This window comes from Drosophila innubila, chromosome X (genome assembly GCF_004354385.1).
Source record: "Drosophila innubila isolate TH190305 chromosome X, UK_Dinn_1.0, whole genome shotgun sequence".
NCBI lineage: Eukaryota > Metazoa > Arthropoda > Insecta > Diptera > Drosophilidae > Drosophila > Drosophila innubila.
Window position 1 is genome coordinate 25,486,068 of NC_047626.1, and position 17,993 is coordinate 25,504,060.

At 37.2% G+C, this 17,993-nt stretch overlaps 3 protein-coding genes across 4 annotated transcripts; 2 read left to right on the forward strand and 1 right to left on the reverse strand.

The window, feature by feature from the left end:
- Positions 1–187: 187 nt before the first annotated feature.
- Positions 188–4,380, reverse strand: LOC117793648 (probable serine/threonine-protein kinase DDB_G0272254). The gene is made up of 5 exons (XM_034634022.1): positions 4,212–4,380; positions 3,712–4,140; positions 1,748–2,016; positions 968–1,313; positions 188–901 (listed from the first exon to the last, which is right to left on the reverse strand). The coding sequence occupies exons 1-5, from the start codon at positions 4,309–4,311 to the stop codon at positions 678–680; spliced, it is 1,368 nt and encodes a 455-aa protein (XP_034489913.1). The 5' UTR covers positions 4,312–4,380; the 3' UTR covers positions 188–677.
- Positions 4,381–5,220: 840 nt separating this feature from the next.
- LOC117793649 (3-hydroxyacyl-CoA dehydrogenase type-2) lies at positions 5,221–7,588 on the forward strand. Its single transcript, XM_034634023.1, has 2 exons — positions 5,221–5,331; positions 6,667–7,588. The coding sequence occupies exons 1-2, from the start codon at positions 5,323–5,325 to the stop codon at positions 7,423–7,425; spliced, it is 768 nt and encodes a 255-aa protein (XP_034489914.1). The 5' UTR covers positions 5,221–5,322; the 3' UTR covers positions 7,426–7,588.
- Positions 7,589–8,265: 677 nt separating this feature from the next.
- Positions 8,266–16,875, forward strand: LOC117793645 (putative uncharacterized protein DDB_G0277255). Of its 2 annotated transcripts, none has more exons than XM_034634017.1 (9): positions 8,266–8,511; positions 10,493–10,952; positions 11,024–13,496; positions 13,549–13,673; positions 13,749–13,917; positions 14,571–14,661; positions 14,727–14,834; positions 14,897–15,029; positions 15,093–16,875. In XM_034634017.1, exons 2-9 carry the CDS (start codon positions 10,566–10,568, stop codon positions 15,114–15,116), a joined length of 3,510 nt encoding a protein of 1,169 aa, XP_034489908.1. In that variant the 5' UTR covers positions 8,266–8,511; positions 10,493–10,565; the 3' UTR covers positions 15,117–16,875. The 2 variants fall into 2 exon arrangements, with proteins under 2 accessions (XP_034489908.1, XP_034489909.1); XM_034634018.1 differs by having other exon boundaries at positions 13,564–13,673.
- Positions 16,876–17,993: the final 1,118 nt, after the last annotated feature.

Below are 17,993 nucleotides of genomic sequence, written 5' to 3' on the forward strand. Positions count from 1 at the left end.
TATTGTGAATCTTATTATCCAATTTGTTATACAATTTGTGATCTGTTAAATTTAAACAGTTTAAAGATTTCAGATTTGTAAAATAAATTATGAACTAAATAATAAATGGAGCTCTGTATCGAATCTATAACAAACTAGCACATCTTTGATAAACTATTGGTTCTATTATAAACTACAATATTACACACATTTTGAAAAGAAATACTTTATTTAGTATTTGACATATTTGAACATTATTTACATTTGATTTTCCGCTGCAAAACTGTTTATAAAGACAAAACACCCCGAACAGTGTCAGATTCAAGGGCAATAAGTATATGGCTTATCAAAATGTAAATAGAACGAGGCGGATTTCTTATTGTATAAACTTCAAAGTTTATAATTCAGTGTACGATTTGTTTTGTGATGTAATGTATGTGGTGAGGTATGTATATACATATCTACATGTATGATGACTGTGTAGACTAAAAGTTGTATAGATAGATATCTATCTATATTGATGTTTGGTTTGATTAGATGCGATTGTACTTCATGTTGGCCGCGGTGCAGTGGTTACTTTATCTCCACCATATTCTCCTACTCCTCACTTCCTACTTGCTCCTGTTCTGCCATCCGACAAATGCCTATCACAGATGCAGTCTTCACCTCATCATCATCGCCAGACGGCAGTGTTATCGTTATACTGGTAATGCATCAAATTTCTCCCGATAGTCATTCAACAAATCGGAACGGCACGAAACTAATATCGATGAGGCGTTGGCTTTAAGGCGCAAATTGGCATCGTTGGTCAGGAGCATCAGATTGGGCACCTGGGCCATCAACTGTAGGCAACAGTTAACAATGCTATCATCTGCAGAATCCACCTCGATCAAATGTTCTGCCTCCTCCAGCGCAGATTGAGCTAATTGGTAATGCGAGAAAGAACGTAAAAATCATGGAACATGTTCAATTTCATAGCTATGCTCACCCTGAATCTTGAGGCTATCGTCGAACTTGTTGTTCAGATAGTGTATAGCACGAATGGCAGCTGTGCGCTTAAGTGAATCCTCGCTGCGTCTGTCCTTGAGCTTATCCAGTTCCTTGATGACAATATAGGGTATGAAAAGCATACTGCCACTAGTTTCCCCCAATGCCACTCGGCTCAGATCCTCCACAAACGCCAGATTGTTCATGAGCACATTTGTGTCCAGCACAAAATACATATGATCCTCGAGACGTTTGGGTAGCTCCTGTTCTGATGATATCCATTCCAGCAAAGGTCTATCCGAATGTTCTTCCTTTGTCGAAACCGTTGTGCTCCCATTTAAACCCACCTGAAGCATAAAATAATTATTATACATCAAAGGATAGTTCAAATAGGATAACTTGAAGTATACAGTATGTCAAGTAATTCTTTCGACAAAGAAAAAATTGCACATAAAATCATTGAGATAAATTTTCTTTGGTTTTAATATTTATCTTATTTTATGGATAAGTAATTTCTATGTGGTTCTTAAAATAAGCTCAATAAAGTTATATTGGGGTTTAATAAATAAATAACTACAAAAAATTAATACTTTGTCAAATTAATTTTTATTTTTGAATGTTCTTCGAACCATAAAAAAATACATAGGAAAAAAAAGGAACTAAATTTGTATATAATAATAATTTGTGAATTTTTTTTATAAACAATTACTTGACATACTCTATATTTTAAATAAGCAGATAAACTAAGGTTATTCGGAAGAGAATTCCTTATTGTACCCACCACAGTGCTATTAGTTGTCACCTCTTCCTGCTGATCACAGTCTATGTCCATGGGCTCCATTTCATCAGTTGATAAATTATTGTTTGGAAAATTGATTGTCTTTTCGGGTTTAATGATTTTTGGGGCAGTTTCGGCTGGCAGTTTCATCAATTGATTGTTATTGCTGTTGTTGTTGGTGTTGGTGGTGTTGTTGTTGGTGTTCATCGTGCTAATGCTCTCCTTATGTTTCTGCTGGAGAGATTCACGTAGCAGGGCCAGTCGTTGGTTGGCTGCATCCAAAAAGAATAAAAAAAAAATAAAAATTTTGAATAAAAACAGTAATATTTTTATGAAGGAAATGCGGCAAAATTCTTTTCGTCAGTTAGAAAAATGTTGCGGGAAACAGAATAATGTTAAAAAATTATAAACACAGTTTATCTTGGTCTAATTCAGAGATAATGCTTTAATGTTCACTTGTATAGATATATAAAAATTTGTAGAAACAAAATTCAACCAATAAACTGGATTTTTGTCTACATATGGGCATATTCAGAGAAATGCCAACCGCAGAAAAATTTAAAAATTAAAACAAAAAACATTTTTTAGTTACTTTCCTTAACATTGTACACATGAATTAATTTTCTTATGGTCAGGCTGACTGCTTCTTTGAATGAATTTAGTTTTTCTATATTTTTGCCTGTTTTCTTCAAAATTGATTTTCAAAACGGAGTGTATGTACATTCGACCATGCAGAGAAAGTGAATAATAATAATACTATAATTAATGAATTCTGATAATAATAATTCTTAAAAGTTTGTTAACGTTTTAAAAAGCTTATATATATTTTTCAAACTTAATAAAAAAGAACATCATACTTTATGAAGAAACACAATTTTAGAGTGCGACAGTGAATAACAATAAATTATAAATAAAGTATTTAATATTTTTGAATCAAATAAAAAACTTAATAAAGATGCATTTATGCATGACATTTGAAAATTTGTTACTTTTAAATATTCCATCAGATTTAGGCTATATCAATGTTTAAACTATTCACCGTGAGAGCAGCTTCTGTTTTTGTAACATGCGAATGAATGTATCGGATTTTTTTTAACCATCTTTAAAACGAACAATCGCAGAAAATCATAAGAATTCAGAGAGATGATAATACGTAAGACTAATGATTAATTGTTGTAATAAAGCTAATGACTAACTAGTTTTGATATATACATATGGGTAATTCTCTAATGTCGAATGCGACACTCGTACGCATTCAAAGTGAAAACATTATTTATTGTGACAAAAGGCGAAACTTATAGGTCTTGATTAGCACTATTTTTGGTGCTAAGGTGGATTTTGGGCAATTGTTCATTTTCAAAAAAATTTCAAAAAACTAAGGCATTCGCACGCTATTTAAACAGAATTAGTTTTTTCGGTGACCTGTTCAAATACTGATTTCAGCGAAACGTGAACGAATATTTTGATGCAATTAATCTTAAAATGTTATGTAATGATATTTCTTAATAATATTTTTGGTTTGATTTAAAAATATTAAGTTTTTTTTTTTAATTTCCATTATGTTTTTTATGCTTTTTGTTTACTTCGTATGAATTACTTTTTAACTTTTTAAGTCACCAAGAAGCTTTATTACTAGAATTAAAGTGTTTTCCTTGCAGTTTAATTAATTTTTTGTTCCTAAAAGAAAGACATCTTCAAAAAATCATTATAGTACAAACACTTCATTTTGGAAGTCAACTTTTGGCAAAACAGGCAAAAATATGGAAATACTTAATTTATTCAAAGATGCAGTCGGCATGCTCAAACTAATGAACTAATTTATGCGTAAAATTTTTAAATAAGTAACTTGAAAATGTTTCTGCAAGAAAATTTCACAAGACGTTAGTTTAAGATCAATTTTCCGTTTGCCCATTGCCCATATATATTTTTTTTAACTATTTCAAGCTTCCTCTTCATAGATCACTTACCACTTGTGGAACGATTGACTTCCAGCCTATTGCTGGCATCGAGGAGCGCTTTGGGCTTTGCCCAGGCATTTCTGCTGCTGCCACGATTGGCGAAGGGATTCGGAATCGTCCGACTTTTGTTGAAGCCACTCGCAGAGGAGTTAACTGATTCATATGGCTGTCCGATCTTCGGCTTGTCGACATAGGACCAAGTCCTTAGTTTCTCCGCATATCGGTTTGATTCAGGTATCGATGTTTCCACTAAAGTTTTGACTTGGAATTGTTGGTTGTTATTGCTTACATTGGTATTGGGAGAGTTACTGCTGCTATTCCTGTTGGTTTTCTTAACTGCAATTCTGTCTTTTTCTGGTTTTTTGTTATTCACTTGCTTTAGTTTTGTCTGTAAACGCTTAAGTCGATCTTGAGCTGGTTGTTTATTATTGGTGCTCACTGTGAAACATGTCGAAAAATGTCAAATTATTTATTAACCGTTGCAACAGTTATAAGCAATCTATACTCACATTGTTCTCGACGCATGTTGATAGTTCTAAGCTTGGCTTCATCATCAATTGGTCTTTTTGTAGCTATGTTTAAGCTACCAACACTTTTTTGTCCATCCATTGTGCGATTTCCAACGCTCAAGTTTTTTGCGTTTCATAGAAGCAACGAGTCAACGGTACTACGGATAAATAAAACAAAACAGTAAAGCGAATCAGCTGATCACAAGCAGCCCTGAATTATCGATAATTACAATCATTAATCGGGACAGTCAGATAAGTCGTTAACGTTTGAAAAGAATACACAAATTGTACAAAGCGGTTACAAATAAGCAACCACAACAACATTTTTATCGCCTTAGTAATTTATTTATATTCTTTAAGGTTCCGATTAACCATTGGTTAACCGATATGTAAATTGAACCCCACGAGCTCTAATCGATAAGTTCAATTACACAATGCTATGTTTACATTGCGGCACAATTTGTCGCATCTTAGTGTCATAGTGCCACAGAAATCAACTGTCACAGTAATGAATATTTTTTTTTTTTAGCGTTAACGCTATATATTAACGCTATATTAACAAACAAATTGTGCACACAAGAAAATGGGATAATAATAGTTAAAGTCTACATCGTCACAGCGTAACACAGTGTGAACCAGCTACGTCGTTGTGTTGTTATATTGCGACGATATAGCGATACACATATATCGATAGAGGTTGGTGTATTAAGGATAGATCGAAACAAGTTATCTATAGTTATTCAACAGCCCTGGTCGTCAGAGCACTCCAACAGCATCCAATGTTGCCAACTTAGATTTTTGATAGCTATTAATATTTTTTCAGCTATTATTCCTATAACAAATTTTACCTTAAAAATTATAGAAATTTTATATTTTAATAAATTTCGGAAATCGATCACAATATTAAAAATTGGCTTTAATCCGTGAACCAAGCCTGCCAGCCCGTTTTTTCTTGCGACATGACCATTAAAACAGGTTGGCAGCACCTATTTTTCCTCTAAAAGGTTGGCAACACTGCAGAGCAGCAACAGCAACCGGTGTTTTTCCAGTCTTCCAGATTTCTCCACAGTTGCTCAATCAATTGTTTTTAATTTAACCCAAAAGCATCAATATGATCAAGGTAAGAATCGCACATTGAACTTACAACAATATAAACAGACTGCTCTCGTTTACAATGCTGATAATGCAAATAAAGAGTCTGGGGACAGCAAATTATTTGCTTCTGCCGGGTGCAAAGTCCAATTGGGACGACCATTGTCTGCTAAGAATAACTGTATGTTATGTGTACCTTGTACCGCAAACATTCACGCGCACCGTTATCGTTACACAATAATCACAAAAATCCTTGGTACATTTTTATCAAATTTATAGGGCAGATGAACGTGAAATGAGCTAAATCAGTTTGACACACAGCACTTTGTATACCCTGTGCCGAGGGTATATTAAGTTTGTGCAAATGTTTGCAACAGACGAGAATCGAGTGACTGTTTTGACAAATTTAAAAATTCGCATATTTATTTTGAAAATAAAACCTGTTTTTGTATTACTTTTGCGTTTCTTATAATATTGTTCTTAAAACAAGTTAAATTAAAAATTAATAAATATTCATAACATTTCGTTGTCAAAACAATGACTTGATATACTGTACATATTTTTTATCAACATCAGAAGAGCTAGAAGATTCAGATTTTGTATGTAGACTCCTTATATGTGAATTAATTTCGAAATCGAAATAAAAACATCAAATTTACACAAGCAATTTAAAAGCCAGAGTCTATGAAACTTGGCACACATGATTCATAACAAAGTCCGAAACTGCTCTTTAATTGCATTTTCTTAATTGTTTATATGTACTTAATTGAATGCATTTAAGAAGAAACCGCAGACACATTTTAAGAGAATTCATGATCATTCGCTGTCCATTGAGGTCCCGAATTTTAGCCTTAACTGATACATATATAATAAACAATTACTCAATTTAGGAATATTAATAAGTTTTTTGAGTTGAAAAATGTTGTGTTTTTAGTCTTGGCATGGAGAAAAATTATGTTTTAACGAGAATTGGTTCTCCGAAATTTTAAAAATCCTTGTCCTAAGAAGAGTTTTGATACCAATCTTGTCAGAATTGAACTAAAAGCACTAACGATATGATAATAATAGCATGCTATAAATAAATAAAAATTGATTTAAAACAATGGTTTCTTGGTGAAATCATTGAAGAATTGACTGAAAATTAAGAATTTGGGCTACCATTTTTTATTTATTTGGGCCCATACAAATAGACGATAAATCCCTTGAAAAAGTCAAATTAACTACTTGAGTTTTATTTTTAGGTAAAAAATAATACTCAAGAACTAATCATTATAATATGGATTATATTTTTTTCTGAAAAATTATGATTGAAAGAATAAAAAAATATAGAAATTTTTGTAATCAAACATTCGGCTTTTTGTAGAACGTTGTCTCCTTGGTGACTGGTGGAGCCTCCGGCCTGGGCCGTGCCACAGCCGAGCGACTGGCGAGGCAGGGAGCGAGTGTTGTGCTCGCCGATCTGCCGTCGTCGAAGGGCAACGAAGTGGCCAAGGAACTGGGCGACAATGTGGTGTTTGTGCCCGTGGATGTGACCTCCGAGAAGGATGTGAGTGCTGCCATCCAGACGGCCAAGGATAAGTTTGGTCGCCTCGACCTCACGGTCAACTGTGCCGGCACAGCAACTGCTGTGAAGACGTACAACTTCAATAAGAACGTGGCCCACAAACTGGAGGATTTCCAGCGCGTGATCAACATTAATACCGTGGGCACGTTCAATGTGATTCGCCTGTCGGCGGGTCTGATGGGTACCAATGCACCCAACCAGGATGGTCAACGTGGTGTCATCGTGAACACCGCTTCGGTTGCCGCCTACGATGGTCAGATCGGACAGGCCGCCTATGCGGCATCCAAGGCAGCCGTTGTGGGCATGACCCTGCCCATTGCCCGGGACCTGAGCACGCAGGGAATCCGCATCTGCACCATTGCTCCTGGTTTGTTCAACACACCCATGTTGGCTGCCCTGCCCGAGAAGGTGCGCGGCTTTCTGGCCAAGTCGATACCCTTCCCCCAGCGCCTGGGCGAGCCCAGTGAGTACGCCCATCTGGTGCAGGCCATCTATGAGAACCCACTGCTCAACGGCGAGATCATCCGCCTGGACGGTGCCCTGCGTATGATGCCCTAAACAGGATCAAAACTCACTCAGATCAGTTTGCATTTAATGAAGTCGCTGTGTGTTAATTGATCTTGTTGGCTTCAATTTGGTTTTTTTCTTGTAGTATATAAGTTAATTGTCTTTGTTCTTGCATTAAATGTGAATAAATTTGAACAAAATTCTATAAAATTAATAATTTTTTATATGTCTGGGAAAACTTTAAAATTTGAATTTCAAATTCTCTCATGTTATCGATAAATTGTAAATATTGTTAGCTTCACACTGTGACCATACGATCTATGTTAATTTGTGACAAAGTGTTCACATTGGCGTCACATAAATTGTGCTTCATTCTGCTGTCAGCAAGTCACATGAATAATTTGATCACAAATTTTTGTAAGCTAATTCAGTTTTAAAATGCAATAACTTTTCAGTAAATTAATATTACATTGAAAATTTAAAATTCGAAATTAGATAAAATTAAGTAAAACATTTTAATAAAGCCTTAAAGTTCGTCACACCAAGGAGATAGAAGTTAACAAAATAGATGGATTGTAACAAAAATTATGCAAACATTAATTTTAAAAGAAAAGGTAATTATTTTCCAAGTTATCATTTTTGCCATTGTACTTAAATTGGTACATGTTGCTGAAACGGAAAATGTTGCAGGGTGGCCTTTGGACCGGGTGGCAACCTTTGGATTAAAACAGTGTTTCCACACCAGTGTTGTCAAGCTGTTTCTGGCTGGAAAGCATCTAAATTTGTTTTTGTGGACAAAACTGAGCTGAAAATAAATTCAAAATAGCTAGATTTCCAGCTAATGGCAATCTTGAAATGTTTCTAGCAAACGAACTCTGAAAATAGCCAGAACCAGCTATAAAATAGCTAAGCTGGCAACAGTGCACGGGAGACGACGCTGAAACGACGTCGAAGTTTTGGGCGAATAAAATAATGCTGAAATTGAAAGCAGCAGCCGAAAAACAATTGCAATGTGTGCAAATGCAAGCAATCAATATGTGTTTATTATCAAAGTGCGTGTGTTAAGCAATAAGTGCGATCTGTAGGCGTTGGAGAGAAGTCACAGGCAGGCAAGAGAGCCAGAGCCAGAGCAAGAAGGCAAGTGCAATGAAAATTGTATGCGCCGTGGAATTGTCATGAATGCTATTGCATTTTATCTATATATGTGTGTGTGTGTGTGTTTGTGTGCGACACTCGTATAAATGTCAAAATGTGCGTGTGGATTTGTGTGTATTAGTGTCTGGCAGTGAGTACGCGAGAGCCAGGAGAGCAATAATTAAATTAAGCAAAGGTGTTACGTGCATGTGAGCTGCTGCTGCGTCGTTTCCTACGTATGTATGTATGTGTGTCGGTGTGTATGTGCATGCGAGTGCAAATGCGAGTGTGTGTGTGCCCAGTTGTGTATATACAAAGTGACAAAAATTCTAATAAGAATATTTGTTATCACTATCTCTCCCACTCAAAGCCGCTTGTTAGCTCGCTCTCACTCGCTGTCGCTGTAGATGTCAAAATATATAAGTGCAATGCAATAACGCTTGACTGCCTGCATTCGCATTAAAATAGCGGCAGCGGCTTTCAGCTATCATAAAAAAATTACTACAGCGCACGACTTACTACGAAGGCGACGACGACGACGACGACAGCAGCAGCAGCAGCGACGTCGGCAGTGGCAGCGAAACAGCGTCGCATTTCCCGGCTACTCCTTTTGGGCTGTTTCTGCTGGGCGGTGCTGCATGTGTGTGTGTGTGTGTACATGTGTATGTGTATGTGTGAGCTAGCGTATTACACACACCGCAGCATTTTTTACGCACTCAAATGTTTTGGTCTTGTGTTAGCATATATGTGTGTGTGTGTGGGTGGATGCTAGAATGTATTTGTATTCATGTGAGTGTGTGAATTTTTAAATTACCAGCGAAGGCGTCAGCGCATTTTCTAAAAAGGTAGCAAAAAAAAATCTACGCCCAAAATCTACTACTAAATTGGCAACAGTTTTCTGCGCACAAGCAAATGCTGTCGAAACGTTCGACGGTGGCAGAGGAGAGGTTGGTGGTTGGGAGAAGGGGAGGTGGATGGTCGTGGGGTGGCGCACGCAACTGTCATTGACCTTCAATTCGGTGCATTCGCTGCATGCAGCAGCAGCAGCAACTGCATCAACTTCGCCGCACCCAAAGGTCATGTAATGTGTGCGATGTGTGTCATCAATTAATCAATCAATCAATTAATCCACTTAGCATTCATGCAAAAATATGTATGCTCACAATACACAATCAGTACCATTTTAAATCGAAGTGCCATAAATGAATCAAAAGTCGAACTCGAAAATGGTTCAATTTTGCAATCAAGCAATTAGTCTGTATTGCTTTCGTTGCAATGTATATAACAGGGAGAAGGAGGCGTGGCAGATCGCATAAATTATATACATGCTATACATATATTCCTGATCAACATTAACTCTCGATATCAAATATTAGAGAGCTTCAATCATACATATTATTATATTATATTATTTCCACGGACATCGCAGTTTTTTTTTAAACATCGCCACTCCTTTTTACGCCCCTTGTAACGGGAAAATACTCCAACACTCTCACAGTTTATAAGATAAAACAATTTTGTTTGCTTGTGATCATTCCCCTATATTTTATTCATTCATTCCAATTAGTCGCATCAAGATCGTAGATATATATATCGGTAACTATGGCTGTTTTGAGTTTCTAACCAACGCGTCTGTCTGTCTGATCTCAGAGACTATAAGAGCAGGGGCTACCAAATTCGATCTCCGCGAACATCACAGTGTTTTCCGCCCTTCCGGAAAACACTTCAGCTCTCCCACACTTTTTAAGATAAAGCATTCAATTTAATAGTGATCATTCACTTGTATTATTGTCAATCGTGCTAGTAAATTGCATTAAGAACGGATAAATATAATGGTAGTTAATGTTTGTTTGAAGTTCTTTAACACTAGCGCCTAAATATATGCTGTAGTTTTTATACCACTGCAGCTTTAAACTATTTTATAGTCGATCGGTTTAAATTAAATCTAGCGTGTTCTTACATGTTTTCTTCTTACAATTTGCAGCACACACTCAAACATACACCACACACACACACACACAGACAGACAGACAGACAGACACAGGCAGACACATAACATGGAATCGTCCATTAAGCTTAAGGAGAATGGTAATCAAAACCAGAGCCTTAATCAGAATCCTCTCTGCAATGGCAATGGTACCACAACGACAACAACAACAACAACAACAGCAACAATCACCACCGGAAACGGAACTGGAACTGGAAGTGGGAGTGGAAATGGAATTCAAAACGGAGTGACCGTTAGCATTTGCAGCAGCGACAGCTTCAGCAGCATGATGCCCCCGCCCGCAACACAACGAGATCATGAACTGGTCAGCGCCAACAGCATCGAACTGAATGCGGCTGCATCGCTGAGCGATGACAGTGGAGTTCCCCTCACCACAAATAGCTCCATATCGAGCGGTGACTCCTATCGCATTGGCATGTGCAAGTTTGAAATTGAGGTAAAGTTTAACATGGAATATACTTTAACTAGTTGTCTTATTGAGTACATCTACTTCTCTTTTTTAAACAGATGGTGGAAAGTGATGGCGAAGTGTCGCAGTTTGATTCACTGGACAATTGCTCGGAGGGCGGCATGAGTGCTGAGAACTTTAATACGCTGAAGAAGGGTCCATTGGCACCGATAGATCCGCCGCCAGAGTTTCAGGATTCACCGCAAACGACACTGGTGCGTTCGATCTCCAAGAATATTGTGAATAGCCTGCGACGCTGGACATCGTCGCAGTCATCGTTTGAGCATCTGAAAGATGATGTGACCATGGTCAGTGCAGCGGTTGCTAGTGGTGCCGCCAGCCAGGAGCTGGTGCTGCTCCTGGCCAAGCCGGAAACGCGCGATGTGGGGACGACGCATGCCACTGCCACAGCCACTGTGGTGGTGACCACACAGCCCACCGCAACGACGATGCTGTGCCAGCATCAGCATCCACATCCGCATCCACATTCACATCCGCATCCGCATCAACAGCAGGAGCGTACGCTCAAGGAATCGTATGCCATTAATAAGCATCTGTATTCAAGCGATTCCATATTAAATAGCCATTCGGATAATATATATGATGAGCCAAATAATATAATAAGCAGCTCGCTGGGCAACAGCATAGACCTGCTCGACGAGGATGACGATGATGATGATGATGTTGATGAGGGTGAGGACGAGGAGGAGGAGGAGGAAGCGGCCTCAGAGCAAAGCAGTTGCTCACCATCGTTGCCATCACCGCCGCCGCCCGTATCCATAATAAAGATTAAGCAAACGCTGTGTCCCTATTATCAGGATCATACGCGCTACTTCAAGGCCATACCCACGGAACAGGATAGCATTGCCAGTGCCAAGGCGGCGGCGGCACAGCAGCGTTTCAATAGCGCTGGATTATCGGAAATACACGACTACGATTTATACTATGGTGCACGTAGCAGGCAAACAACAACTGCAACTGCAACAGCAACAGCAACATTGCAGCAACAACATTCCCAACAACAACGACAGCAACAACAACTTCCACAGCAGACGGACAACAGCAGCTTGCAGCGTAGACAATTGCTTTATAGTCCATTGGGACATACGAGTCATTGTCATTATCATTCGCATCATTCGCATTATCATCATCCAGCGCATCATCATCATCATCAGCATCATGGACATTATCAGCACGGACAGCGTCCCAATTCAAGGAACTCGTTAAACAGTCGTCTCAGCAGCTCGCACAATTCACTGAATGTCTCGTCGGCGAATAAACCCGACGATTCGATATTCATCACACAGGCAATGTCTCATGATGCGTTGTTCACGCGCGAGATCTCTGATTTCTATAATGTACCCATCGATTCGGATATTTATGCCTTTCCCGTTGACATGATCGAGCAGCAGCAGCAGCAGCAGCAACAACAATTGGAGAAGCAGCAACAACAATTGGAGAAGCAGCAACCGGCTTACCACAAGGCGGCAAGCAGACGCAACAAACGTAACAAGCGCAAGCAACGTTATGCCACAGGTGCCACAACTGAGACGAGCGACGATGGCGGTGACAAGGGAGGAGGAGGCGGAGGTGGTGGCAAGCATGGTAAATATCGTACGCCTGTGCAGCAAAGTGAAGCGGAACCGTTGCACATGACACTGGATGAAGTGAAGCAATTCTATCATACGCTCTATTCGGATGCTGGCAAAACATCCTGGACAGCAGGCGGCAATGTTGCTATTGGTGTTGGTGTTGGTGCTGCTGGTGTTGCAAGTGTTGCTGGCAACAACAAAATGTTAAACACTTCAGCAATGGGCAATGCCAAAGTCATGGCCGTCAAGTCGAGCAATGAGACGATTTGGAGCGTGTCCACAAATACCACCAATACAACAAATACAACAACAACGACGGCGCGCACGCGCAGCAGCATTGGCACCAATCGCACCACCAATAATGCTAGTGGTGGTGCTGGTGCTGGTGGTGGCGGTGGTGCTAGCAGCGGTGAGAGCAGCGCCAAATATCTGAGCAAACAGAACAAACATAATATTGACAATGATAAGCTTAATAATAATAATAACAACAACAATAACATCAGCAACAACGGCAGCAATTATGCACAACAACAAACACCTGGAACACAGGTGCCAACCTCATCGGATAAGCTGCTGCTTGCCACAACAAACGACCATCAATTGTTGCACAACAACACGAACAACAAACACGTCTTGCACACGGAGAAAAAGTCACAATTCTCATTAAACTTGAAGCAAAAGTTTTGTAGCATTTTTCGCTTTCGTCGCAGCAATCACAATCGTTGTCGTGCGAATGCAGCCGCTGCTGCAGCGGCTGCGGCGGCAACAGCGGCAGCTGTCAGCGCCAACTCGACGTCAGCAGCGGCAGCGTCGGCCAGTTGTGCGGCAAGTGCCACAGATGCCACAGAGGAGGCAAACAATTGCCTCAATCGAAGTGAACCAAATGCCGATTTGCGTAAAAAGTTTCAATCACGTGCATTACCGCCATTGCCAAAAAAGGGTAAGGAGTCTCTTCTAAGTTGCCCCCAAGTTGCAAGTTAAACTAATCTTAGTAAACACCCTTGCAGCTTATGCCATTGATGCCGCCGAGACGGAGACGGAGGATCCAAAGAAGAGCAACGCCGCTCAGGAGCCGCGTGCGCTGCAGTTTACCTCAAGTATTGAGAAGGTCAAAGACGTAAGTTGCAGCTCGCTACAAGCTACTCGTTACTCGTTACTCGTCACTCGTTACTTATCACTTTTGCTTTTGCAGTATGGCTGGTATTGGGGTCCATTGTCGAGTGAGGCCGCCGAGAAGGTGCTTTCTAATGAGCCTGATGGCTCGTTCATAGTGCGCGACAGCTCCGATGATCATTATATATTCTCGTTGAGCTTCAAGCTGAACAACTGCGTGCGCCATGTGCGCATCGAGCAGGACCAGGGTATGTCTCGTTAGTTTTAATCATAATAAAGTAAAGTATTTAAGATTGTGTAATATTTGAAATTGTGGACCGAGTAATATAAGCGAGCAATCGCCTTTTTGTTAAGCAAACATCTTCTTGTTGAGTAACATCACTAAGTTTTCATTTCACACTACGAAGAGGACGATTTTTTTTTTCATGTCCGTAGTAAATGTTTGTATGGACATTATCGTTGTATGAAATGAAAACTCTATAGGTTATTTGCTTAGTGGCAACATGAACAAATAAGAACAAATGAACATGACCATGGCCGGATCAACGGAACGTTATTTTAATCATGGATTGACCTCTTAATTCACTTTACATTCAAATCGCAACGTTTCAACATTTAATCAACTTCTTTTATCATAATTTATATAAACAGCATATACCGAAACATAAACTTTTACCAAAATACTTCTTTCCGAGCCGATATTCGATTCGATTTGATTCCCTGTTTGCAATATTTACTTATTGAAATTGGATTTATTATTTATTGCATATTTTACTTGTTAAAATTAAAATACTTACTCGTCGCGTGTCTCTTCAAACAAAACCAGAATGTATTTAAATGTGAACCTCAAAATTATAAATTATTTAATAATCGTTTGTCTCGCTCTCTTTCATCTCTTCAGGCACATTCTCGTTTGGCTCGTATGCCAAGTTCAAATCCCAAACTATAACCGAGTTCATTGAGAAGGCCGTCGAGCATTCGCGTAGTGGCAGGTAAGTTATACTAATTTGCAGTTAAAATGAAATAACTTTACCTATGCTGCAATCTATTTTTTCAGATATTTATTCTTTCTGCATCGTCGGCCGGAACATGGACCAATGCGTGTGCAATTAACCAATCCCGTATCTAGATTTAAGCATGTACAAAGCTTGCAGCATATGTGCAGGTGAGTTTTGACCAGCTTAACAGTGTAGAAGTATACTCTGTAAATAATCCTTCTGCTTACAGATTTGTTATACTAAAGGCGGTTATACGAAAGGATCTAATACAGACATTGCCATTACCAAGAAGACTTCTAGACTATCTTAACTATAAGCATTGCTACTCCGAGCAGGTGGAAAGCGACAGTTCGCACTCGCAGGTGAGTCTTCGGTCCTCATTTGATGCATCTTAATACTCATTTGTAAATGTTTCTGTTTGATAGATTTCCGGCGAGGGATCCATGTAAAATTTAGCAAGACAACTGACGACAAAAATGATAATTATTGACTTGTGACAGGAGAAAAAACAGGAACAGAATGCGATGATGACGACGAAAGTGAAAGCGAAAGCAAACAGAAATTATTACATTATATAAGTAGTAGAATTTAAAAACAGATAAACAAATGATTCAGCAAACAAGAGCAATGGCATTTAAACCGTTAAAACCACAACAACAAAACCAACAGCAAATTGTTGTTGTGTAAAAAAAAACATACAAACAATCGAAAGGATGACGAAAAAACAAAATTCAAAACTCTGTTAATTGATCATTTTTTGTACTCGGTGCTATACTATAAATATTAACTAATTAATGAAAAGTAAATGCAAAAACAAAACATATTATATAAATTAAAATGATTATGCGTAGCCAAGTAAAAAACAAAAACAACAAGAAACAATAGCAACACAGGCAACAAGAGACGAAAATACAAGAAACAAACAATAGATGTATATAATTATGCATAACTATAACAATTATAATAGATAACAAATGACAAAAACAAACAAACAAACAAAAAAACAGCCAGCTCCAAACTTTGTGCACGACATGTCGATTCGATTCGAGTGTGATGAAATTCTAGAATTGTATAACTTTAATGCTTGCCTTTTAGCTGTGATTTCCCCCAAAAAAATGTAACATTCAGATAGAGAGAGAGACCGTAAGAATGTGAAAGAAAGAGAGAGAGAAAGAGAGATGTGTGTATTATTATAAGATAAGTTTAAGATATGAAGAATGTTTCTCAATTTACAAATGCTTCAATTCGAGTTAATCTTCTGTTTGTTAAACTAATAAATTTGCTCAAGTAATAATCAACGATACAACGAAGCAACATAACATGATTATAGATATATATATATATATATATGTATATATAAATATATTTGCTTATCTATAATGTTAGTTTTGTAACTTACGAATCTTTGGCAAATTTATGGTCTGACACTGCGAAAAATACTCAAAAATTGCTCAAAATATTTGTCGCTTCTTGTTAAAAAATTGATATTAATTATTGTGTTGTAGAAATGCAAATCATCACCTTTATCAGCATCATCGAAACGCTCTCTATAAATCGTGCCCAGAGTTTAAACAAAAATCTTGGCTAACACAACAAAATATGAATTAAACGAAACGAAATGATTACGAAATATGCATTAAACATCGGATAAATAAGCATAAATGTTGATGCTAATTATTAATTATGTATAAAATATTATTATTATGTATTTGATTAGTTGAGGAGTTGGGGGGCGGGGGATATTGCAAACGAGAATTCGCTTGCCAAACGCAATATGTACATTGATTTTATGCATTAATTAATTGAATAATTGTTAAACCATATTTGTTTTGTACTTATTTGTTATTTATGTTTTAGGCTCATTTCGATACATTATTTTTTCCCATTTACCTATTTTTTTTATTTGTTTTTAATTTAATTGTATTGAAGTACACTTTGTATATATTTATGTTTATAAATTCACGAATAATATATAACATATATGTGTGTGTATGTGAACAAACAAACGAATGTCAATGAATTCTGTTTTATTTTCAAACCAAACAAAAAGCGAAATACACCAACAGTTGCAATTAAATTACACTATGCAACAAATTCTACGAACCCTTCAACTATGTTACACTATGTTCTCTGTTCGATTTGGCATCTTGTTGCATAGTGTGTTCTCTGTCTATGGAAATGAATTAAGCAATAGAACAAAATACAAAATTAATTATTAATGAAAAAATAACAAAATACAATAAAAACAATAACAAAGCGACCAGAAAAAGTAATAAAAAAAATTAAAGATAAAATGGTCACTGGCAAATGAGCAATGGAAAGGCAATATAACAAATTTTTAATAATAAAAACTAAACAAAATTGTTGCTACTCTCTTGTTTTATTCCTCTACAAGGTTGGCAAGCTTAGTTCGCAGATATATTCCCATATTCATGTCATAATCTGGAGCTTCTAGAAATTATGCAATTTTGATTCGAAATTTTTCGAATTTTCGTATTAATTAAATTCAATTAAACTACATAACTTTTCCTTCTGTGGCACAACTAACTCTCAGCATTCATAAAAAACGGACCTTTTTTTTATTCAATTGTTTATTTTTTTCCCAATTGTTGCTAAAATCTAAACAAATTTAAATTGCGCGCCGTTTGCAGTTTTTGTTTTTTTTTTACAGCTAGCGCCATCTGTTGCAACTTCCGGGTGGTGTCCACTTCAATTTATTTTGGGGCACCATCTATGAGCATTTTTGCTAACTTTTTTTTAAGTGGCTCTTGGTAAGTGCTGACAGTTTTAAGAGAAAAAAATGTGACCCAGATGGCGCTGCGAAGCTGAATTTAAATGTAAGGTAATGCAAATTGCTAAATTGAAATAACTTTTCAATAAATTCATAATTTGATAAAAATTTAAAATTTAAAATTAGATAAAATAAAGGTGAATTTTTCAATGAAATTTTGAAGCTCGTCGCCCAAAGGGAAAGAAGTTAAAAATTTCATTCTGTAAGTATTTTGAACAATTTTTAAAATTTCTAGCTTAAAAATTTAGAAATTGTCTAAAAAAGGCTTTGCATAATTTTAGGAATAATATTAGAAGCAAAAGATAGCTGAAAATATATTTAAAACAACCAAATTTCCGGCTAACAGCAATTTTCCAGTTTTTTAACAAACGAAATTTGAAAATTGTCAGACCAAGCTATAAAATATCTAAGTAGGCAACAGTGTTCTTGGCGCACAATTTAAATACGAACTACATTTTATTTAAAGTTATGAATTTGCGACTAAAATTAAAAACACAATTTTGTTTTGAAACAAGATTAAGTAATGATAATAATT

Coding starts and splice junctions, on each gene's coding strand:
- LOC117793648 (XM_034634022.1), bottom strand. CDS start 4,311: ATGGATGGACAAAAAAGTGTTGGTAGCTTAAACATAGCTACAAAAAGA. Junction 4,141..4,211: donor CAACATGCGTCGAGAACAAT/GTGAGTATAGAT, acceptor CATGTTTCACAG/TGAGCACCAATAATAAACAA. Junction 902..967: donor CGATAGCCTCAAGATTCAGG/GTGAGCATAGCT, acceptor ATTACCAATTAG/CTCAATCTGCGCTGGAGGAG.
- LOC117793645 (XM_034634017.1), top strand. CDS start 10,566: ATGGAATCGTCCATTAAGCTTAAGGAGAATGGTAATCAAAACCAGAGC. Junction 10,953..11,023: donor TGTGCAAGTTTGAAATTGAG/GTAAAGTTTAAC, acceptor TTTTTTAAACAG/ATGGTGGAAAGTGATGGCGA. Junction 13,918..14,570: donor GCGCATCGAGCAGGACCAGG/GTATGTCTCGTT, acceptor TCATCTCTTCAG/GCACATTCTCGTTTGGCTCG.